Source organism: Taurulus bubalis (genome assembly GCF_910589615.1).
Source record: "Taurulus bubalis genome assembly, chromosome: 20".
NCBI lineage: Eukaryota > Metazoa > Chordata > Actinopteri > Perciformes > Cottidae > Taurulus > Taurulus bubalis.
The window spans coordinates 5,050,695-5,076,436 of NC_136608.1; the positions used below are offsets into that span (position 1 = coordinate 5,050,695).

The 25,742-nt window shown below is 40.8% G+C and overlaps 1 protein-coding gene across 1 annotated transcript; it reads right to left on the reverse strand.

The window, feature by feature from the left end:
• Nucleotides 1-18: 18 nt before the first annotated feature.
• On the reverse strand, nt 19-25,742 carry plxnc1 (plexin C1; the record flags this gene model as incomplete). Its single annotated transcript, XM_079235767.1, has 31 exons — nt 19-546; nt 1,121-1,195; nt 1,277-1,417; nt 3,092-3,239; nt 3,331-3,494; nt 3,720-3,815; nt 4,234-4,268; nt 4,872-4,947; nt 6,133-6,233; nt 6,476-6,644; nt 9,578-9,724; nt 10,276-10,474; nt 10,943-11,067; nt 11,154-11,195; nt 11,321-11,424; nt 12,685-12,786; nt 12,913-13,009; nt 13,496-13,663; nt 13,746-13,916; nt 14,185-14,293; nt 16,068-16,247; nt 16,942-17,075; nt 17,208-17,249; nt 17,964-18,039; nt 18,658-18,760; nt 18,926-19,091; nt 21,074-21,179; nt 21,258-21,358; nt 21,510-21,644; nt 23,575-23,697; nt 24,747-25,742. 31 exons carry the CDS (start codon nt 25,740-25,742, stop codon nt 442-444), a joined length of 4,536 nt encoding a protein of 1,511 aa, XP_079091893.1. The 3' UTR covers nt 19-441.

The window sequence follows — 25,742 nt, forward strand, 5'->3', positions numbered from 1 at the left end:
TGCACCTTTTTAAACTGCCCATAACATCCTCAGGGTTTAATTTTTGTATTGCAATGTATTGTTTACTTTGAAGCCACTGTGTGGGGACACAGACTCATACAGGGTTGATAAAAGACAAAAGCTGTGAATTGTACTTGAACAGTCTGTTGATGTAATTTAAAACAAGTGTCCCTTTCTTTTCCTGAAGTCTGGTTGTGTGTTTGAATCACATGACCGGTCAACAGTTGTCTTACGTACTGTTACAAAAGCGTTCTGTAAAGAAGGAGCTTTTTTTTTACTGAAAGCAGACAGTTGATTTGTGCCTCGCTTCAGTTCCTTCAAAAGTAGACGCACAACTCCTGTGACGTGTTGGCAAAACCACATGTTTTGCAGCAGGAGATGCTTCAACAAGTCTTCCCGGTGCGTTCACCATGGTATTCATGAGAGTGAAAGGATGGCAGCTCAGTTCCAGGAGCAGCTTTTTAGTCCATCAAACGAGTTTTTAACATGATGTAGTTGCTCCGTCAGCTCAGTCGGGGCTCCGACCTGGTCCAGCTTGTCTTTGATCTTTAGAAAAGACAAAATGCACCGTAAGTGTCGTCAAAATGTCAGTGAGCTAAACGCACCTTTCAATTAATTTATACATGGCACTCTGGTGTGCTGTCCAAAAACATGCAGGGTGAATTCATAAAGAAATAGCCGGACTATTTTAACTTGTAAAGCTTTTGCAGTATTTTTTTTAAAGGCTGCCCTGTGCGGGGAAACAGGAAGCGAATGGTGAGCAAAGCTGAGATAAATCGCAGGTCTCGTTTCCTCGGTTTCACAAGTCCCTCTTGACGGGTGATGTCAACAGGTGTGACGCTTGGACCAGTTATGCAAACTTCTCATGAGCACCACAACTGATCCAATACTAAGACTTTTCTAATGTCTTACAACCATACCTACTATTGAGACACCTTAAATTAATGTTAGCATTCTGTATCTCACACGATTTGTTTTTCTTTTCTATTCCACTTTGGGTCATTGTTGTTGTGACACATTTCAACCCAATGTTGTGGCTTCAGTTTTTGTAGTCAAATTAAATTGTATCACAGTTAAAATAGCAACATGGCTAACAGAGAGAGATATGAAGAGGACTGACCTCGGTGAAGTATCTCTGTATGAATTTGTAGAGCTCTCTGAGGGCTGCAGATTCGTTGAACTCGTTTTCGTGTTTCTGAAATAAAAACAGTCATCCATTCATTGCTGATCTTCACTGTGTCAATTTTTGAAGATGTTCAACAGAAATAGACATTACCTTTGACACGTCCTGCAGGAATTCCTTGAATTCTGACTCTGTGATTGGCGCCTGGTCTTTGATCTGCTTGTAGTAGGCCTTTACTTCCTGTTTAAACTTGGGTATGTCTTTGGCGTAGAGCAGCTTGTTGGTTGGTGCATGCTGAAACACATGCAAGGAATAGTGGGACTTAAACTCCTTATAGAAGATGACAAACAAATTTAGCAACAATTTAGACGTAACTGTCTTTGCACAGCGCTTCCTCAGCAGTCAACAATATCTTCTTATCACGCTATTGTATGAAAGATAAGCATTGCATTCCCTCTGTCAAAATAAATATAGGAGCCTGTCTGAATAATAAAAAGTATAGTTTTTTCCCCATAGCACCAAACGGAGGAAACGTGCTTCATACTTCATGGCTGCGCTGGTCGGAGAGCAGCATTCAGTCTCCACTTAGCCGACCGGCTGCCGTAACTTTTCATTCCGTTTTATGTCAGATAGATAATGTTTTGTCTGTTATCAGATAGGTTGTTTAATTGTTCATGACTTTTTATTTAAACATAGTTTGCTATGAGTTTTTGACATATACTATAATTATAATAATAATTTCGTTAACATACTATACTGTGATTTAACCCTTTTAAGCCCCATGGCAGTTTTTAGGATTTAGCTCGAAATAGCATACCCAAACTAAAAAGGGTGTATCTCTGCAACCACAAGGGCTATTTGAATACTTTTGGTCAGATGTGTAAATATTAGTATATATATGTTATTGGCTAAGAGTAAATAAAGATTGAAACATAAAAAAAATAGAAGTTTCAGGTCCGCCTATAAAAAAAAAGCACTTTCAGGATGATTATCTCCTTGAAATGATGCTTCACTAAGCCCTGAGGCTCTCCCAAATCATAGCACAATATGTGAACAGTCTCTCTGCAATGTTTGACTTTGAAAAAGTGAAGCAGAACAGAGTCAGAGAGGTAAAGTACAGAGAGAATTCAGGGGGAGTTTCCAAAATCTGCATTTGGGCACATTTGCGCATATTATCTGTGACATTTTTAACAAACCTTATATTTCACTTGTATATTACTTATGGTGTTCAATAAACTTGTATCAGTGTGGATTTACTGGGGGAAATGCATTTTTTCTTTTCTTTTTTTAAAAATCTTTTCCTAATTTGCTGATTCAGCGATTTATGTTGCTGTGTTCTTTGGTTCATATCTCGGTGAAGCTTTGCAGCAGAGGGATTTGGTGTATATATATGGAATCTGTGTGGAATTGTCTTGCTTTTTGCCATGGTTTCCTCTGATAGCACCAAGCTACGGGTTGCTAGTTCCGGAAACATGCAGAGTGGGCTGACTCATGACAAAATTATGACTATGATATTTTCATAATTATTTTAGTTGGTGTTTGAGTTGTGTTGAAATGGCTCACTAATTATTGTAGCCCAGGTTCTCTTGTTTAATTTGATGTGTAGCATCAATATATTTGTTCATGATTATTGTAATGTTTTACACAGTTTAACTAAAATGTCTAAAAAAAGCACCTATATAGGTCCTGCAGGGCTTAAAAGGCATTATGACTGACTTTTTTCCGACATACTATAATATATAGAAAAAGTAATATAATAACTAAACTAGTGCCTTTTTCAACATACTATACATTGTTATACTTACTCTTTTTGACATACTATAAAAAAAGTCTTAAAAAAGTGATAAATGACTATGTTAACCTTATATACTCGGCTTCATGAGGGTTGCCTCTGCCTCACGTCTCTACACCGAAAGGACACGGTAGTTTCCTGTAATAGTAAATTAAAAGACATTTCCTTTGCGCTACCTTCCCTAGCTGGGTCTCGCTGAGGGAGAAGGAGTCCATGAAGGCCTGAGCGATGACAGTGAGGCAGCTATCGAGTTGAGGAGTCTTCTCCATGTCAAAAACAAACTGGGGGTTTTTCAGGATATTGACCCAGAAGCGCAGAGGTAAACTGTCGGGAAGAAAAGGTGTTGTTTTAAGGGCAAACTTCTCTCCTAAAGGTTTTCAAACTGCCCACGGTGCTTTGGATGATCCAACAATACCTGTTGGTCTTCCAGATGTGCAGGACATCTGGGTCGGTGATCTTCATGTTGTCTGCCTGAGTGTGCAGGAAGTCAAAGAAGTATTTAACCGTTTGCGGCGCTTTGCTCTGCGGCATCCCCCAGATGGATCTGAACAGGTTCTCCACAAATGAATGCACCGCCACCTGAGAGACGGAGAACAAGGTGATGTCATTTCCTGATATGTCCCTCACAGTCCAGAAATGTAGAAAGAAAAGTTTGAATTCCAATATGTGGGTGACCTGCAATCAGCAGAGTGCCTAAACCTCCCCTGACACATCAACAGTGGTGCAGGAGGTACACATTCTGGTGTCTCTATTTTTAGTGTTGGAGCGTGTTTGAGGGAAATGATGCATTGTGGTTCCTCTTGCCTTGGTGGAGAGCAGCTTGGTGAGGTGCACTTCCTTCAGTTTTAACTTCTTCCTCTCTGGGTTCTTTCTGTGGTCCTCGTCTACATCAGGATCAATCTGCAGAACAGAACCATTACATTCCGTTATAATACTCAGTGATATATATATATATATATATATATATATATATATATATATATATATATATATATATATATATTTTGGATGGATGGATATATACTTTATTCATTCCCAAGGAGAAATTTGTTGTCAAAGTAGCAGCTTACAGACACAAAATAAAAATAACAGGGATGAAAGATATATACACAGCTCAGAGAGTATTCATTTAGGAACTTAAATTTAAACAATAGAGAAAGTGCAAAAATGCAAAGTATGTGACGTGTGTGTGAAGTGTATATAAACATGTACAGTGGGTAACAAACAACAAAAGCGGTGCAAGGGCTGATTATTTTACAGAGGATCTGTAGGTGGAGGATTCACCTCTGCACACACACAACAAAACACACTCTCTTACCAAGTGAAAGTATTTTCCGGAGAAGTTCTCATCATCTAAAGGAAATTGATGAACAGTGATCATTACCAGAAATAATACGCCTACTTCTCTGCCACACATGTCACATTGTTGGTGCGGGGCTCACTATGAAGCAGAGCCGTTAGTACCAACAAAGTCCACAGAACACGTTAAGGTCCTCGTACTGGACGTCTGTTTCTGAGCTTTACACCGATTCTCAGGGTTCAATTCATGTCACAGGACCCACGTTCCAGTTTTAGGACACAGGTATGACAACTCAGCCACTTCCATTTGCTTATTGCCGTCGTAGGAAGTGGTGGAGCTCAGACAAAGACAGTGACAGCACCTCCAGATTGTTTGGCCACAAGTACTGATGCCACGGTCAAGAATGGACTTTCATGCTCAACATGTTAACAGTTTTCATGGGTGGTTAGACTCATTTGATATGTATCTGATCTTTAGATGGTAAACTCTCAATGCTTTTGTTTCCCTGTTGATTTCATAGTAGTATCTCTCTTGGCTCCCTTTTCCCCCCAGTCATGCTAAACCAAGATGATCCCCTTTCTGGCTCCATCTATAACTACATAAGAGTGGTATTGATAATATGTGAAGTAAACCATGTTTTCCTTCTCAGCTCTCACCCTTCAGGCTCCCCTGCTGGCTCAGAGGAGGATGACCTTTCTTTGAAAGCACTTTGATTGTAGCTCCATCAGGAACCTGCAGGAGTACAAACAGACCAACACACAGAAATGTGAATAAGTGACAAGAGGTTAGTGTGAGCTGAGCTGAATGGCAGCAAAAAAAAAACTCCTGTCAAGACGGCCAGTTTCAGTTACATCCTGTTAGATCTCAAACTTGTGGTTTGTAAAGATATATTTTTGTGAAAATGTGTGTGTGTGTCTAGCTTTGTATTCTAAGCCTTTGTTCTTTTCACGTCTGCCTTGTAAAACACTTTGAAGCTCGTTTTGAAAAGTGCAATATAAATAAGCTTTACAATTATCAACCACAAAAGATATGTTTTTAGATCAAACCTTCATTGCAAAACATGAGACTAATAGCCAACAATCTAGCGTTAAATATTGCAATTTCACTGAAAATCAGATTTTTTTTCAAAATGTGGTGGTGTCAAAACGAAGCCCCAAACAGATCTTTCATCTGGCGACAGCCAGGTGTTTCCCATCATGCCCTGGGGGTTGGCGGTCGGAGAGTAACTGCGGTCGTGAGGTTATCGTTGTCCACGTGTGCGTGACATTAGAGAGCCTCACATAAATCTAACCAGCATGCAACTGGCTCATCTCGAACCAGCCTATTGTTTATATATTGCAATAGACAGTTTCCGTTTTACCTTCAACCACAGAAACCACTCAGATAGACCCTGTGTTGTAAAGAGATGTTCAAGAACCACCAGCCTTCAGTAACTTAAGGAAACCTCTTTATTTACTCTACTATAAAGAGTAGATAATAATAATTTCCCCCAGAATTTGGCATTACGATGATTTACCCAGAAAGCAATGCCTATCCATTGTTGCCATTATGTCTTTGTAATTTGATTTATAGTCCAGCCCATCAGGCTATCACACTCTGATGCTACTCTGATAGATGATGGACACATGGAGCAAAAAAGACTCCCTTTATCCAATTATGAAGCCATTACGAGCCACTCTTACTCCAGTATGTTTTTTTCTTCCTCTAATATAAAAAGTCTGTTGCAGGAGTGCGCAGGAAGGGGAACCATAGTACTCAAAGTGAGAGGGGAGTCGTGCCAACTGACACGGGCCCAGCCCATGTTGACGGGTCGGCCGCGTTTCACAGAAACACTTCATGACTTTTTGCATGAGCGTTCGTAAATTTGACAGAAGTCGAGAGCCTTCTTCCACTTTTTTAAATAACCCCATTCATCACCTTGTAGTGCTTGAGTGTGTTGAGCATTGTGACCTCCCCGATAACCTCAGAGCTCGCATCCACTTCTTCAAGAGCCGCAAACGATCCGTTATTCTCATACTCTAGTGGGAGTAAGAGAGCAAGTATGGTTAAGCAAAGATCTGAAAGAACAGGTCACAAATATAGAGTTTCTTTCTTAATCAGAGGCTCAGTAATTTCCCTAAAACAGCTGGCCACTGTAGTTTGTGGCAAATGTTATTAAAAGTCGTGGAATAATTTGATACATTTGATGCACCTCCTGCTACTCAGACGAGACTTGTAAAAGTAGCACCAATTCATCGTCGGAGCCTGGCCTGTTACCTACCGATACACACATCCCTGAGGTGGGTGTTGTAGGGGAAACCAAACTTGGCCTTGAAGGTGGACAGGATTTTCTCCTTGACTTGTTCGACCGAGTCACAGCTGAGAGCGGTGACCTCCAGAGGCTCGCTGACCTCTCCGTCACTGCCCACCGCAAACAGCACCTTCAGCTTCTGCAAACAATGCACGCAAACATGCCAATGTATTTACTTATAACATCTTGCCTGATCTTTATAGCCACCCAAGATTTAAGCCGCTATCTCTGAATTTACTGAATGCCCAAACGTTCATGAGATCACTCAGTACTCTGAGACGTGTACAAGTCTGTTGACTGTTGAATCTATGCATGAGTGTGTGTGTGAGTGGTGAATGCACACAACTACTTGTGCAGTATTCTTCCATTTTTACCACTAATGCTCAAAGCAAGGCAAGTTTATTTGTATAGCACATTTCAACAACAAGGCGATTCAAAGTGCTTCATATAAACCATTAAAAGCATCAAAACATAATGCAGAAGAAAACAAGATTAAGAAGATTCATTAAAACATAAAAAAATAGTCAAAAAGCAAAACAATTTAAATTGCAATGCAGTTTAAGAAATAAAATGCAGTAGAAACCTCATCGAAACAACTCCTGTTTTCATAATTCAACGCATAAGATAAATATTAGAGGGCCCTCATCCTTCATTCATTGTTGGAAAGTATAACACAGCTGCTTTGAGGAAAGATGTGGTTACTGACAGTTAAAGTAACTTCACACCTTATTTCATAGCTGCAGTTTCGGGGCTAACACACACACACACACACACACACACACACACACACACACACACACACACACACACGCACTAATGGTTGGAAGTGTGCAGTAAAGTGAGTTGGTGGTTTGTTAGATTAGATTAGAATGACTGTGATTGCTCGTGGTCGAGTCCCTGTAGCAGCAGAGAGAAGGAAAAGTAGAAGAGGAGCGAACACAGAGTGCTGCAGATTTAACGGAGTGAAGTGTCCGAAGAGCCTAATGGAAATTGCTGTTGCAGGTTTATGGATATGTGCAGTTTGTTTGCAGGGTGTTCATGTGTTTTATGTGCTAAAATACAACACTGTCAAACATGTGAATACTGAGGGGGAAACGTAAGAGTATTGGCAGGGATAACCGTTGCAGTCAGCATGATTGTTCAAATAATTAGATATTAAAACGTTAAAAACACCTGAAAACTTGGTTTAAAATCAAATCATTCGGGTGGGTAATGCTTTTTCGTTTGTTAGTTGCCTGTCTACCTGCCTGTCTTTTTTGGAGTAGGCTTGAAGGGACGGGCTGTGAGTGTTGCTGCCTTAGAGACTTTCTCTCTGAATTGATCATCTTTCGGAGCTAGTGCTGGTCGCTCCTGCCATTGGATAAGAGTTGGATTTCTTTGAAAATCAAATGTATTCTTGCTAGTTTTTCAAGATTACCAACCCTAGCTTTAATTTCCATGATATTATTCAAATTATGAAATAACCAAGACTCCATGTCAGGAACATCTGTCTCGCTCTGAGGAGCAGGGTGTGTTCAGAGTGAGCTCAACATGCAGTGTTCATTGACGCGTTTAAATCAGAGAAATGCTGAGGCGCTTCACTTCCTTCAATTTGTGTTTTCGTCAACAGTCTGACTGCGAGCAGCTGCTTCCTTAAACGGGTTCTCATCAGAAGCAGCACATTCGTGTCAATCAAAGACTGTATGCAATGTGGTCTCACTTCTAAAACTGTTCAGTTTCAAAACTGGCTATCCGTGCTACGTCTGAACATTGGATTTAAATTTGGGGATACATGCCAATGAGCTGCAGAGGTTGAGCAAGTATTCAGTAAAAAAAAATAACTTCCACAACGAGGGCATCTTCATATTCAGCATCCTGTGCCTTTCTTAATAGTGTTTCCTGTTACCATACTGAACACTTCCCTCCAGGCCATAACAAAACCTCTCTAATGTTTACCAAGGACCTTGAAAATATAAAAACTTGAAGCAGAAGCCATACAATGTTTGTTTTTTAACTTTGCTAAGTCTAAAAGGTGACTCAATTGAGTTTCTCAACAAGATCCCTATCTATTAATGAATGGGTTTAGTAATCTGTGCGTTTCTGAAACTATTTCAGAATTTCTCTGTCGTGCAACGTCCAGGGAAGTAGTTAGCTCCAGATAACCCTCAAAGATACAGTAAATAAAGCCATGTCAAGCTTTTTCAATCTGCACTGCTCTGCAGAGTACACAAAGAGGAAGTGGTTCAGTACCAGCCCTGAGCACTGACAGCCTGCCGTGATACTCTGTGTGGCGACAACTTTCATAAACAAGCAGAGGATGCAATGTTGAGACATTTCATTGGATAAGTGAAAACTTTGACCTGCTGCCAGAGGATATTTTTTTTCTGTTTCACTTGCGTTACCCACTGTGTTTTAAAACATAAGCTATACAAAGTTGTTTTGAACTCTGCTTGAAAAATTGAAATGTTAATAAATAAAACAAAATCCCTGTTAACTAAGCAGTGGGTTTGGTCATCTGATGTTCATATTTTTTGCAGATGCATTTGTGGAACTATTTTAGAACCTCTCTGTTGTGCAACATCCAGGACATTTGATACCAAAAAAACACTTGCAGTGAATAAAGCCAAGCGTTGAAGTTTGAAGAGGCCTTAAAATATGGAGGATCAAGTGGTCTGATAACAGCTGCTGTGTACCCGACAAGCCTTCATACACTCAGTGTGGCAAACATGCCCTTTTCAAGCCATCACTTTTGATAAAGTGTCTGTTAGAAGATTACTGTGTTTATATTTAGTTAATAGAGCTTTAGTTAAGTACAGTGTTGTACTTACTGAACTAAAAAACAGAACTAAGCATAGAGAAGTGTTCATGATTGCTTCCACATGTAAAAGCACAACTGACTAAACTTATGGCATCCTGACAGAGCAAGATGCAGACGTACCACAAAGAGTTCAGCATTTACTCCATGACCGTTCCACCAAATGACCTCTTTTTGGACCCAATTAATCAGCTCAAGTGCAAATGGCCTGAAATGTGAGAAGCGAGTGTGTGTGTGTGTGTGTGTGTGTGTGTGTGTGTGTGTGTGTTTACGCATACCAGGGAGATGAAGTCCTGAGCCTGCCACAGCAGCCAGTCCTCGCTGAGTGTGTACAGAGCTTTCTCTGTCACACAGTCCACAGGTCCTTTTGCTGTCTGCTGCGTGAGAGCGCTCACCATCAGGAACAGGTGCTGCCCGACACTTTCCTAAAAAAACAGAAACAGGAACTCCAGTGAGTCAGTCGGTCCAACAAGGCACAGAAGACGTGGTGACTTTGTGTTGGAGGTCTGTGTGGTTTCAACCAGTGGGGCCGTTTCATGTGTCGCTGTGAGCTAAATACATGCAACATTAATAACTCAAGTCGTGTTCGCAAAGAGCGACTCTGAGCTCCGCCATTCATTCATTTATATAGAAATAGGACGCTTTGCTTCTATGAGCGACAGCGCTGTTATTTTTGTGTAGAGCGTCAGATTAGATTTACAATGATGGTTGTACAGAGCTAATGTCCGGGACCCTGCTAACGTTTCCTTTATTAGATATGTAAGCAGATGAGGCGAAGAGATAATTGGATGTGGTTTATGAAATGGCTGAAGATACTTCTCTAGTTTCTGGGGTGAACATGTTCTCTTTTACTTCAAACATTGGGTTTTGTCGACATGCAAGTTTTTCCAATTCTACTGTAAGGTTAAAGTAGCTGAACGTTTCCTTGAAGTTGTAGAGAACAGCCCAAACTAAAGGAGACGTAAGAGCAACTGACCCTGAGGAAGCCGTAAAGGCAGATGGACATCCAGTTGGTCAGCAGTTTCTCTACGGTTGACTCAGTGCGTCGCAGCAGCAGTTTGGGCTGAGTGTTGCTGTTCTGCTGAGTCAGAGCCCTGAGAAGAGTCTTCATGACCTCCGTCAGGTACGACAAGTTGTTGTGGAGCGCGACGGTCAGTAAAGAAGCCAACGCACACCTGGAGGAGAGGAGATGAAGGTGAGGAGGCAAAAGGAGACGAGGACAGTATAAACGATGCAAGTTATAACACATCAACACAGAGGAAGAAGAGAAATCAAGAGGTGCAAGAGGAGAATTGAATGGATGAATACGTAAGAGGGTGAGAAGAGCAATATAAAAAGGAAAATAAAACAGTTTGACGGACTCAACGGTTTGTTGATTTGTCAAATTATCGAGACAGAAAATTATTCTGCAGTTATTTTAAAAATGTAATTCATTTATTTCTAAGCAAAAATACCAAACACTATCTGGTGACAGGGTCTAGGATACACTAGAGGAGAGCATGATCGCCACGAATGGATCAATAAAAGAGCAGAATCAATAACTCCAGACCACAGTAGAAGAGTTTGTCTCAGCAGAAAGACTTACAGCTGCATTTTACATTTTGCAAGAGACAATCGCACACGGCAAAACACTACAAACTGACTTGTCTTTGATGGTGAAGCTCTTCTGCTCTTCTAGAGCGTGAACCATCGATGTGAGAAAGAGCTGATCCTGGAGCAGCCTGGACAAGCTCTGGCAACATTCGTCGAGCTGAACCTTCACCGCGTCCTGATTTCAGGTCAGATACAGCAACACATCACCGACAGAGTTACAAAGTGTGACCGACATCAACAACAGCTGGCGTCAGACCTTACCTGACCGATGTCTTTGATACACAGTGCCATCAAAGATTCACTCTGAAACATGACAGTAAATGATAAAAGGTGGATTGTTAATCTAGCAATTATGTCACTATACATAGATTATAATTTGATATCTGACAAACAGTTTGGAGACATTTTTTCTCCCAGTTCCAATGTACCTCTGGAAAAAAGATTCTGGAGGCAAAGTGCTTGTAGTCCAGGAAAGGAATCGCTCCAACACTTTCCATCAGGTCAGCTTTCTCTGTCTGCAGATCCACAAAACCTGTGGAAGACAGTGAGGCTGCTTTTATGGACTAAGAACTGTGTGTTGAGCGGCTCAACCTGGCACGTCTTTGCAAAACACAGTGCCAAACATGTTCTACATATTTCTCTGTCAGGGGAAAAAGTAAAATTGTGAAGCAAGCATCAGTTTGCAGGTCAAACGTAAAAAGAGGAAGTGAAACAAACTGTTCTTGCATCTCAGCGGGCCAAAAGCAGATTACTACAAATGAGGCCCTGTGTGAGGAGTAGCGATGTGTAATACATTATTTAACATCAACCGCATATCTGTGACAAGTATGACACCAGAAAAAGGAACAAGTTCAGGCATTTCATGTCGAGGCTGAGTTATCTGTAGACAGTACCCTGAAGTAGAACAACTCAGGGCCAGTGCATGATAAGGTTGAGCCATTTGTCATGAACAATCAGACACAGTAACTAACATTTGTAACTGCCATGCCAGCAGCTGTGTGAAGCTGCCCAGTGGTACATGCCAACATGCTGATGTTTAGCAGGTATAATGTTTACTATGTTCATCATCATCATTGTTTGGCGTTACATGCTAACATTCACTTATTAGCAATACAAACTAAATACAGCTGAGGCTGATGGGAATGTTAGTTTTGCAGGCATTTGGTCAAAATGTATTGGAAGAATTAAAATGTTTGTCAAGGTGATAGTGCTGGGATGAAAGGTTAAAAGAGAACTCTTATGGAGTTTAAAACCTTGTCTAAACCCATTGTGCCTACATCACCCACAAAGCAACTTGAAAGGAGATCGTCACATCTCTGGATTTGGGTGTGTTTAGGCTATCGGCAGTTATTGTAGCTTAGAGCCACTAGCCTCAAACAAAAGAAAGGAGCAGGTTGCAGTGGTCCGTCTTCAGCTCAAGACGACAATGTATCAGAGTTTACACAACTCCCTCTGGAAACACAATGCTTTGTCCAACTTGAAAAAAAGAAAATAGGTATAGTATGCAACAATTTGCATTGACAATCTAATAGACATTGCCATACAGAGGGTGATGCCACAACGGTGACTAAAAACCATCGCAAATCTATGCCAATTACTCTTTAATGGAGATATTTCATGGCAATGAACTCAGTGTTGGACATTTTTAATAGTGGTGATATGATCCCCGAGTTTTAGTTCAGATATCACCCAATATCTTAGGTATTTACACAAAAATGTGAGCGTTTACGGAGTATTTGGATGTCTAGCAGAGAAGTCGATTATGCTACAGGAGTGGCTTCAAAAGACTGACCTTGTCTGATGTCGTTCCTGATGTCGAGCTCCAGGTCTTCCATACGCTTGTTCATCTTAGCCGTGAGCTTCTTCTGCTGGCTTCGGTAGAAGATCCACACCGCTGAACGACAGAGTCAAGCAGACAAAGGTAATTCATCTAATTTAATTAGAAAATGGTCTTCCATGGGAAAGCTTGACCTGTATGCGCTTTTGAGGCTGCTAGTTGAACCCCTCTTTGTGTTCTTACCAACAACAATGCCAGGTATCAGCAGAAGGGCAAGAAGCAGGTACAGAAGCAATGGAGAGCGGACGTTCAGTGTAACCGTCTGGTCTCCATACTGGATCTGTAAAAAAGCGACAATCACACTGTATTTAAAAGGAATTTTACACGGCACAAATGCATGTTTACTACTTTGTTTAAGTAACATGGAAACAGATACACTTCTGAAGACATTGTGTGTATTAGGTAGCACATTGTACTGATACACTTTCATCAGGATGCAATTACTCTTTTATTTCTCTATAGTATGAATAAAATATTTACTTTTAAGGGATGAAATTTAGCATTGAGTGTCTGTCGAATCTCACAGATGAAAAAGTCAGAAAAATGTATTTTCTATGTGTAAGATTACTACTTTCAAGTAAAGATCATTATTTGAAAGCCATTGCGTGAAAACTACTATACTTCTGAGGACCTTGCTTTCATATACGGTAATCTGGTGCTGTGACTACTACTGTATGTCCTCTCTACTCTCACAATATAGTTTAGGTTGTAATTCTAAAGTAAAGTACAGTCGAGATTGGTGCAGTTTGAGTGAAACAAAAATTACTTTTAAGTGCTGAAATTTAGCGTTGGGAGTCTGTCGAATCTCACAGATGAAAAAGTCCGTCTCATTACTGCTTTCTTTGGCTTCCATGATGCAGGGGTATTGTTTTCCTTCCTCAACGCCCCACACTGACAACTCTGCCATGCCCATCTCCAGCTTGTCTGCCTTTTTCTAAAATGACAACAGAAACCATTTTTCACTTTAATGTATCCATTTCTTATATTCGTGCATGTGTGCTAAAAATATACACTACCTGTATGGTGACGCGGACGTCGTCCCCGGTCCTCGTGGATGTGAAGCTCGTGAACTCGGGGTCTGGATAGTACTTTATTGTAGAGCAGGCCAAGGTTTCATTAGCTACTTTCAGAAACAGAGTGCTGCTAGAAACCTTTTTGTCAGCTGCAGGTGTGTCATAGGTGAGATTCTGCCGAGAATAATACAAAAAAACACTGTTAAATAGAGTATAATACTACTGGAATGCAGCGTGATTATTATGTCACATGACAGACAATGGGACATTCTACAGGCCCACCTCATTGCGACATGAACCGATTTGAATGGAAAACCCATTCAGTTATTTCAAACAAAGGGCTTCATAACTGTTTTTACAATAAATGTCATTCATTTAAATAATCATAACTATGTGTTTATTTCTTTGTTTGATTTGTTAATGCCTTGTGACCAATACCAACCTGATAGTTTCTGTTTCTAGGAATTCTGACTTCCTGCAGGTCGTGGCTGTGCATGACCCCTTCACCAAACTCCAGGTGGGACCCCATGAGTGTGACCTCCCTCTTCCCACTATCGGAGACAGAGCAGCAGCCAATCAGAGAAGAAGATGTTTGATTGTACTGCAGGGATGACAAACCTTTGTAGGCCAAGAACAGTTGAAAGGCAAACTCAATAGTTTTATAATTGTTGCAGCGCTCAAAACCAGACAAAGTGCTTTCCTTCCACAACTGCCTGAAATGATGATAAAAAGACATCTGTGGCTACCAAAAAAGCTGAGAAGTCTTCAAAATCATTAGGATGCATCCTCAGTTGATCATAAATATCAACTACATATTTCATAAAAGAAAATGTAATACAATAGTTCAAGGGTCGTTTTTTTTTTTTTGTGGAAAATCTTTCAAAGGGAACTCCTCTTATCTTGGAGTTTGAGGTGAAATTGGGTCACTGAAAAAACATATGTGCGTCACATCCTATTATGTGGCTGTCAAGCAGTTTCCCCTGAAGGTGGCTCATCATGATTTGCAGAGCCCGCCCTCGCTAAACTGTCAATGGCTAAATAAAAAAAAGAAAAGTCACGGAGAAAAATAGAGTTTAATTCTGCATGGACGTATTAATTAGCTTTCACTGCCAACGATGCTGTCTGAGCTGTAATGTAATGTTGAAAGACTCTTCCAGAACAAGCACACAGCATCTGATGAAAAGTATCGAGCTGCAGATGAGCGAAGAAGAGCGATCCATCAACTGCTGCAGCAAACTAAGTAAAAAAAAAAGAAGTAAATCTCACGTGAGGAGGACTGGGATTGAACCTGCTACCTTGTGATTACAGGATGAACACTCTACCACATGAGACACAAATATAGATGGGACCCATGATCTGCATAATGGTGGTTTTAATTGACCTTAATGTAGCCGACACATGACTATTTTTCTTCTCCTCTTCACAAGAGTTTAATAGTTATAAACAGGTAAAATAGAAATACTTGTCAAACATTGTCTTTAATCCTATTCTATAATTTCATAAATACAACAAACTATAGTTTTTGTATATATAATATGACTATTTATAAAACTTTCTCTGCTGTGATATCAAATAGCTTTTGCGGCTCCAGACAATTTCTTTTGGGTGGAAAAAAGGGCAAGATGGCTCTTTGGATATGAAAGGTTTATGTCCCCTAATCTATTCCTTCAAGAGTGATGATGGTGAAATATAATTTCACCATCATCATCATAATTTTAATTGATAACATGGAGGAACAGCTCTGTTGTTGTATATGGTGATAACAATAACGTCATAATGGTTATGGTCCTGGGATCAAGTGAGTTTTGTATGTGTATGTTCTGAACATATGCACATCAATTGTTTCTTAACCGTAACAAGCAACAGTGTAAAAAGACAGAAGTGGCACTTTCAGCTGCTGCAACTAAAAAAGGGAAGCGGTGCTATGGTGACAGACTTTGCTTTTGGGAAGTGCCGTTCTTTCCCCATGAGATGACCCTCAACTGTTAACTGTTGCTCACTTACTAACAATGTTTTCTAGAATAAGTCACCGTCAACTCTATTGAAGTCAGTGACAAAGCACTGGAGGCAGATCCCAAAATAGCCAACTGAAGTTTTCACTGCACCTTTTGATAGTTTTGTCGAGCATTTGCAAATTAGTTATAATAACCAAGTTGTAGACTATAATGCGTTTTTTTTTCTTCTAAAAAATAATTAAGACCACATTTCCACCTGTGTGGCCTTATGAGATAGAAAGAAGTAACCACGATAAACATGGTATATTGTGTGTATGCCCACACACACAATATACCATGGTTATTGTTTATCACACACACACACACACACCTGATCCAGCTGCAGCCAGGTACGATGTTGGTGCAGGTCGGGGATGACCGGTAGGTGATTTTAGCATTACCATGGCAACTACCATCTGGGAGGAGAGCACACACTTGGACCGTGCCTTTATTATCGGTACTGGGAATGTGGAACGTCAGGTTCACTCCAACGTTGTTCCATACAGGAGACCTGAGAGGGGAACCAGTTAGCAAGACTTTAACAAACCGGGTTATGCAGAAAACTTGAAAATATCCGAACGATGAGCAACAAAATGTGCCTCGACATAAGTAGCCTTCTTTTTTAACTCACTGAGATGGTGTTTTATAACATGAAGATAAAAACTCAATCCTGAAATAGGTTCAAATAGTCATCCTAAAAGCAGAAGCACACACAGCTGGAGTTTCAAGTTGATGCTTGGATACCAAAATGTCTGTCTGAGCGACAGCGGCGACAAGGTTTTTTTTTACTTAAAAAGGGAAATGCCACCCATTTCAAAAACTGGGCATCTGACATCTCAGCAGCTGCGCCATTGACAACGAAAGGCTTTCCGACTTGCTGCAACACAAAACTAAAGTGTATAATAAGCATGTTTGAACCATGACGTAAGCCTCATCGAAGTAGAAGTACTTAGTAACCTCAAACTAAATCTCCTCTATTGTGTCTGTGGAGCAGAGCCACATTATACAACATAAATCCAGTCTGACTTTAGGAAAGAGCCATGCACATATAGTATTGACTAGACTGTCCCAAATAAGTATTGAGTTAACTGTCAATAGCGTCAACTAGTCTAATAGGCGGAAGTTCCCGTTGCAGCAATAATTGCTATCTTTGAATTGTAATTTATAGTGTCAGCATAATTTTAGCCGCTCGTAAACTGACTCACTCTTGTGGAGTGCAGTCCATGTCCGCCTGGATCCTCACTCTGGTGACGTCACTGAGGTTGGAACCCGACAGCACTGCATGGTTTCTGCCGTAGAAAGACACGACACTGGGAGTGATGGAGAAGATCTCTGGTTTCTGACAGTAAAACACACACAGATAATCAGCTTTAATGCATTCTACGCTGTACTGATGTTTTAATCTCTACTGAACGTGAATGAGGTGAGCGTCAGAGGAAGAATGTGTGTCAGAATTGAGGTTCAGACTCACAAAAAAGTTCGTCCCCGACTCCATCATTTGGCAAACTTTGTCCTGCAGGAGGGAGAGAGGAGACGAAAGGAAGCAGGGTCACATGACACACACAGTAACGGTTCCACTAACAGTGGATTCAGGACCTGGAAATAGTACGTTAGAAAGCTATATTTCAACAAGTATAATGCCGTGTTATTTACACGTTGCATGTGTTTGACGTGCAGAAAGAGAAAATGAGTGAATTCGGTCCTCACAGGGAAGTTGCCATCTTTGTGAACAACTCTGAGCAGACAGCAGGGCGGAGAGGAAGTTGGTGACTAGCTTGCTAAGATTAGCTCACAAGACACAACATGAAATACAGATTGTTTTGGTGCTGGAAGACATTTCTTTTTGTAGCTTTTGAGCCTTGTTGCCTCTTTGTTCCAAGCGAAATTCAGAGAACAATAAATGTTGATATAATGAAACTAAAAGACATAAAGCGATACTATATACTATACTATAAGAATTAAAGCAGAATCAATTTATTTCCTGGCAACTTATCTGGAATTTGCCAATTGTAGCAAACATGAATTTAACTATTTGTTGAAAGTCCCAAAAAGTTTCTTCTTAACTCGTAACAACAAATATAATAATTGTATTCAGTCATAGTCTTCAAATGGCTCAACATGAATGCGGTGTTGATGCATTAATGTTTAAATGTAGCACTAGAAAACATGGATGAGGTCTGAAAAGCCTACTGTACGTGAGATAAAGGCATAAAAACATAATAATTACATCCTCCACTCCTCCTTTTGCCCAGGAACAGACGTTTTTGCTCCAGCCACATCCAGCCTCGAAACACTGCCGACACCTGAAGAGAAAACAAATATTATCGTTTACTGTTGTTGATCAACGTTGAACCATAAAGACACAAAGACCACCAGATAGTAATACTGTATAATGTTTCCTGATGATAAAACAAGAACACTGACAGCCATATTTAAAGTATGAGGTTGAGCAATAAGATGCAGGAAGGGTGATAAGCTGACCGTTGGTTCTCTCTTTTTATTCTCATACTTCTTCCTTTTAGTCTGTTTATGTCGTTTAATGTCTTTTTATCAGAGCAACCAGTTCCGTCTCGTTAGTTAATGAGGCTTTGCTACTCGGCTATTCATCTCAAACCTTAGCTGCTCCTTAATGTCAAATATACGTAGATACAGGACTTAGATTTACATTTTTCAGATGGCATTTTGTGTGTCTTATGTCAGCTGAATGCCTGAGGTTGCAAATGGCAAAAATGTCTATTTGTACTGATCCACGATGGTACTTAATAAACCTGGGAGAGAATGACAGTATGAAGCTTTGCAGGAACAATGGCTTTTATCCAACAGAAATTGGACAGTTATGAAGAGACACGGCTCAATTATTCTTTCTATACCTGGGAGCTGATCATTTCGTCAGTGAAGCATCTGACTGACGATGTACTTACAGGACAGACGTTGGCGGTCCCTTGATGTCAGAGCAGTTGGACAGCTTCAGTTGGTCCCTCAATTCTGTCGTCCCAAGTCTCAACTTAACTGTGACAGGCAGGCCTGTTGGGTGGAAATAGTACAGCGAGGGTCACAGTCTTGGTCATTATGATGTAACAATATGTAACATGTTCACTTTTTCACTTTGCAGGACACTTGTGACAGTGTGAAAGTTATTGATCACCAGGTATTTCATTCTCTGGAGTATTGAATGCATAAGTCACTGACCTTCAGCAGGAAGTGCGCTATTTAAAAGGACGCAGCTGCATTTTGGGAACTGTGGACGAGTGCTTTGGGGTCTACAAAGCTCACTGGAACTTATGGAGAATTGACAGGCGAAGTTAGACTGAGCCTCCTGGCCCGCAGTGAGATGTGTCTGGATGTCAAGTGTGATCTTAGAAAAGATGGATAAGAGTGTTTAGCATCTTAACATTCCTGTAAAATTTGCTGAAAAACGCCTATCCAGGTATACCCAAAGTAAATTGGAAGCTGTACTTGAACTATTTGGAGTAAATGCATGGTCTTGGTCTCTTTTGAAAGGTAACACTCTGGAGCTTTTTTCCCTCAATAGACTTTAAGTGCTGCTGACACTGAGTTATATGAGTTTGAACACACTAAAGTATAAGGTTTTTATTTCCGCCTGAACATTTCTTTGCAAATAGATGCCTGTAGATGACTATAAATGGGACTTATGGACTGGAAAACACAATGGGACAATAGCCTGAAGCCTGAGGTAAAAAGCAGATAACAATATCACAGAAAATGAATATTTTACACATGTTTTTCTAATGAAATGTCTAAGTGTTTTTCCATTTTGAGACTGAAAATATGCATGATATATATATACTATATACCTATTTAAAAGGCGTATAGTCTTGCAAACTTATAGAGGTACTATTTATATTTACTACCAGTATTGCTGACACAAAGAAAATGAAGTATAAATGCATTTTTGTGCTAATTCAATGACTGAGGATCTATGAGCAGAAGTCTGTTCTGGTGAAGATGAAGCCTGTTGAGATTAGGCTCGTTCGAGATGAGCCAGTTCTGCGCAGAATCGATCGGCGGCGATCGGCGCGCAATGCATGCCGGTTAGATTTGTGTCCGACTTGCTCCCGACTTGCTCTGACCTCATGCACACGTGGTCAACGATACTCTCACGAGATCAAGTCGCTGTCGATTTCAGAGTCAGCCGCAGCAGTTGCTTTCTAACGACTGCGTGTTGTAGAAAATTCTTATTTAATGTGTAGTTGTAATACTTAACGCTGGATTATTGACTATTAGTCTCATGTTTGATCTAAACACATTTCTTGTGTGGTTGTTAATACAAAATCGTATTTATACAACACACATCAAAACTACTAGTAATGTATTTCACAGGCAGACATAAAAAGAACAAAGGATGCAACTACACACACATTTCTACATAAATATATATTTACAAACACATATGAATAAATCTAAATGTGATCTGTAAACTACAAGTAAAAAAAAGTTCGGAACTAACAGGAAGTACTTTTTTCTGTGACTTCCTGTGTTTACTTTGAAGGCAGCTGAAAACTGTCCGACTTGATCGCAGGTTATTGTCAACGCCTCCTGCTGCGGCCGCCTGCTCTCATCTGGATTCCAGGCGAGGTGCAGCTCTAACGAACGAGCCTATTATCTCCACCCCCGCTTGATTGGACCCGTTTTTTAGGCAATTTCATTGGCTGTACGAAACGCCTGTCATCTGAGCCGTACGACGTGACAGGCTTGAGCCACGTAAGAAAACAGAGGCTAAGCCTGAACTTCAACGTAGCTTCTGGTTGGGTAATGTAGCCTGTCAGTCAGGACATGAAGCTCCTATTGGTTCAAGTGACGTTTCATTGGTTCAAAGGTTAGATTTCGGCGGTCATTTTGATGCGCTGTTTTCCACTGTGCTCTCATACAAACTTGCTTTGCTCCTAAAAACAAAAAGTTATTGTTTCATATCTTCCAGCTCATATGAAATTATGCAACACCAGTTCGTGGATATTTATGGATGTAATCACGTGTTTTGAACTAAATCTTTGTTGTTGGAATGTTATGAATTTATAGATCAATATGAGGCGTCACCGGTGAGTTGCCTCGCTTTTGCTGTCGTTTGTTTGTTTGTTTGTTGTCTGACAGAAGTCTCGTTTGTAGCTGCTGTGGTAGTCTGATCTTGCACAGCTGGAATCACAAGAATCGTAGGTTTCCAGAAACATGTGGCACTCGTACCGAACTATAAATAAGAGGTACAGTGAACAATAGAATGTACAGTAAAGGACGCCCGCGGGACGGCAGAACGTTAAGATTAAAGGAGAAACATGTGACCGTCACAACTGATTAAAGTAGAAAGCTTGTCCGTATCTGTACCTGGCCAGTGCCGTCCTTTGCTACTTTGTAGGAAACCATTTTCGGTTGAGAATCCTCAGGTATGGATATCCAGTCTGAATCTTGGCAGTCATCTTCAAATGTGCAACTATAGGAAGAGAAACAATATGTTTTAACCGAGTTTATGATTGTTTGAAGGTGTTAACGCAGGTGTGGTTTCCCTGACCTTCTTCTGGATCCACACCAGACGCAGTATGGATCCTGTGCAGACCAACAGTCCTGCACACTCGTGTATGAGCTGCACTTAGACACGGGTACGCGCTTCATCTAGAACAAAACACAAACATAGCAACACTTTCAAATACAGCATACGTGCATATGACATTGTGGCAATAAAAACATCCGAACATTTTTAGGTATTCATAATCTCTCAGTGTTCACCACAGCCATACAAGTGATATACGTGCAATGCACCTACCTGGTTTTGTAATGGCAAGTACACATGTTTAAGATCCACTTGATCCAGAAGCATTTTGGAGAACACTTGGCGGTCGCCATCAGCCCTGTAGAGCACCCTGGGACAGGTGGTCTGATAGTTCTTGTCCACAGCAAACTGACAACAAGAACGCAGCTTTGTTTAGTTTCTGTTAAGTTTTTGGTGAATACCAAAAGCTTCATGGTTTAGTTGGCTTGGCCGAACAGGTAACCTGGAGGATTGTTACGACCAGATGCTAAGCATCATAATATTGCTTTCGTTGTTCTTGTCTTACATTTTGTGTTTTTCACAGTGAGCTTCATACAGGCTAATTTACTTATTGTATTACTTGGCCTCTCTCAATAAGCCTTTTTTCACAGCAGACATTTTGACTTATCGTAGAATGTTGCTTTCAGTATCTACAAATAGTACAACTATAGATACAGTCTGCCAAAAACCTTTGCATGCATGACTGTTAACTAACTAAAGAAAGTATCTGCTGCTGCAATCAATGGCGTTTTGAAGTGGGGTTGTATGAGTAGTTCATGTATAGATGCCCCCAAGTTTGGAGAAGCAGGCGGAAGTACCAGTTAAGAGCAAAGCAATGTAATGCTGTGGACCGGGACAGACTGTATTTACAATATTTTCGCTGGTTTACAGCCTTTTTCGATGTGGAACTGAAGCCGTTGTATCGGTCTGTACTCTTTGCCAAAGTCACCAGACTCTATTGAATAAAAACTGTAATTTTACTTTTTGTTTCCCCTCAATGGAGTCTGGTGACTTTGGCAAGAGCATAGACAACGACTTCTGTTCACCCTTTGGAAACATACTGTAAATCTGTCTCACAGCAAGGTAAACCAACGGACATATTCAAATGATATTGTGCATGTTGTTCATGCTGGTACCTTCTGCTACTCCAAACTGGGGACCGTACCTGTTGTCATCTATTGTGTAATACAGTGACTATCAATAAATACCTCATAAACCCATTTCAAACCACCCAAACTATCCCTTCTAGGTAAAACTGCCTTTAACTCGTCCTACCCTCTGAGTGTTTGCACTGTGAACTGTGACAGGAAATGCATCTTTGATGTGAGGAGGGACAGGACTGGGAGTAGATATGTTATTGTGGTCAATAAGCCACTTTCCCTTCTCCACTTAACCCTATTCAGTACACATCCATACTACTCCGACAGTGAACATGATCTGACACATAGACTTGGATTTTAGAATAAGAACTAGCTGCTGTTGAACAGCAATATACTGAGTGGGAGGATGATGATGATTATGGGAAGCTCTTGTTTTTGTTAATTTTAGATTTTCGTTGAAAGAGTATACTTGATAAATGATTTATAGGAACAAATATTGCTGAGCAACCAACGGGTTGCATAGGTTTCTGTGTTTGTTGTTATTATTTAGAGGTCTACACCTCACACTATCATCTTTAATAATAGACTAGCTGTCAGGTGTCTTCCCCTATGTGTTACGTTTGCTTGTGAGTCAATAGAAGAGCCATTCTTCTCTGTTAGGCATCAGCTGCATAGCTGGGAGAAATACACTGAGGGTTTTAAGAAAACTGTAGAAAGTAAACTCAGCATGAAAGAGCCTATTGTGTGCAGCAGAGGGTTGTGGAGTGCTTCCTGTTTTATTCTTTAATCATGTGAGTGAGCTTGTATTAGGTCGCTCTGCAGCATTTCATTTGTTGTATCGAGGAGATGGAAAGAAGACAAAGGATGATGTGATGGAGAAGTGACAGAGGAAGCATGACGGGGATGACAGGAAGCTGGGCAGCATTAACCAAACCTAATGCAAGAAATTGGACATACATTTTCACGCCCCACTAAGACTAAATATTTATTTTTTTCAACTTTAATCACATTATTGTTCTGTTTAAAAGTTGAAATTGAAACATTTTAGAGTGCCTGTCTTCCAATAGAGCGTCATCCTTCTTCCATCCATTAAATAAACATGATAGGTTTCTGTAACATTCATGTATAGACAGGTAACTAATAGAATACATCTGAGAGCCTTTGATGCACAAGTATTAATTCAAAATAAGTTTGCAGACCTTAATGAGCTGCCCATCTCCTGTCCCGATAAAGAAAACCATCCAGGCCTTCTGCCTCACTGCCAGAACAGAGGTCATGTAGTTCTGCCTGAAGAGCACGGCCTCCGGCTTCAGAGTCTTTGGCTGAGAAACAAACACACACACACACTGATTATCAGATTAGGATCCAACAGGTATTCATGGACCCTGAAGTAGTGTCCAGGGCAGTTGAAATAGTTTATGATGAATCAAAACTCAATTAGGTGCATTCCCGAGCTTCTTTGCCAAAGTAATGCCTAATAAAACTTTTACTCAAACACAGTTCAAAATGAAATCAATCACTTAATAAAAATTGCAAAACAAACAGTATTTGTCTTGGAATGTTTATTCCTCTTCGAAGCCAACAACAAAACTCGCCATCACTGGCTCACTATGAAATAAATAATAAATATTCACTGTGAGTGTGCAGTGACAATAAGTGACATTTTAGTTATTTTGTCACCATCTCTACAGCAACCAATGGCATAAGAGCCTCATGAACTAACTTCTCACCTTTGGATTAGTTTTTCTTGTTTAATCACTCAATTATGTGAGCAAAGCCGAGTTCCCACGTCAAGTATGGGAACTAGCAGACAAGATTTCTCTTTGAGGTCATTTTAACCTTATTTCTGTGGTAATTCACATGGAAACATCTTTGGGGAAAAACTTAAATCATGTCCTTGTGAAAGGTTTTTTACTATCTTTATTAGGGGAGTTTTTCCTGATCCGATGTGAGGTCCTGGGACAGGGATATCATGTGTACAGATTGTAAAGCCCTCCGAGGCAAACTTGAATTTTTGATGTTGGGCTATATAAAATAAACTGAATTGAATTGAATTGAATTAATGAGGCAATTAAGTCTCCTTGCATTATTTTTCTAGCTTCTTAGAACATTGCTGATTCATTTCACTCTTAAATCACTTTGTAAACTTAATATAATGTGAAATATACATATTAATAGTAGTATCAGCACAGCTATGATCGTTACCCCTAGATATGGATATACTGAGTCCTCACATTATATTGTTTCACGTATAGTGGAATACTTTGTCAGTGCGTGAAAAGAGCCCATGGTTCTAGTTTTGAAACTTAATTGGAATCAACATTCATTCATTCATTCATTCAACCTGTTAATCTGTAATAAAACGACACACCGTCTTTCTTTCCTTAACAGGGGGGCAGACACTGCAGAAGTCTGGGTCTACATCGGCCTCCCCGCTGAGATCCGGACTGATGTCAAACAGCAGCAGCTCGGTGTTGCTTGGTCCTCCGTCCACGCTGAACACGCCGCTCCAGAGCACCGGCTCCCCGCCCGGGACCCGCGCGGAGGCGAGCAGTCTGCTGCCGTCCCCTCCGCCAGAGAGGCGCAGGGTCGCGCCCCGCAGAGACGAGAGAGTGTCTTTCTTTTTGTTCTTACCCACGAGCCAAATGAGACGGACTTTGTTGTTCTTGTCACTTGAGGGCAGGTTGGAGAAAATATAAATGTTTAAATCGATCTGAAACCCATCCACAAACTCGGCCTTGCCATTGATTCGTTTGATTGAAGAGCCAGTGTAGTCGTCATTTAAAGAAAATATAAATCCTTTCTGATCGTCATTCGTGTTATGAAGGTTCACTGCATCGGATTCCAAGATGCAGCGGCTCTTTTTGGGTTGATATTGCTGATTGGCACTCAGAATAAAAGTCTCGGTTTGTTTCTGCTCCACATCCACCAGGAAGCCGACGGACGCGCTGCTGGTCCACGGGGATCCCACCGTGATGTGCTCCTTGTACCGCACGTTTGAAATGTTCTTCAGGTCAAGCATTTCACAGTAACCGCACTCGATCACGCCGCAGCTGATCAGAGACTGATCCTTAACCAGAGGCAACAAAATGTTGACGCGTAAAGTTGCGTTGCGCTCCTCCGTCTCAGCGACCCGCGTAAAGCTCCTCTGATCCTTACCCGTCAAGACTCCTCTCTGGGTCAGACTCTGGACCAGAGTCAGGTCGTGGCTCAGCTGGTACAGCCTCTCCTCTGTCGCGACGTACACCGTGTTGGTGGCCGCGGCGAAGTGGCGGATGTCTCCATCAAAAGTGAAGCCTCCGTTCTCCTCCAGGCACCGACCCGGTTCTCCCCAGAGAAGCAACAGCAGACCGGGCAGCAGCATCAT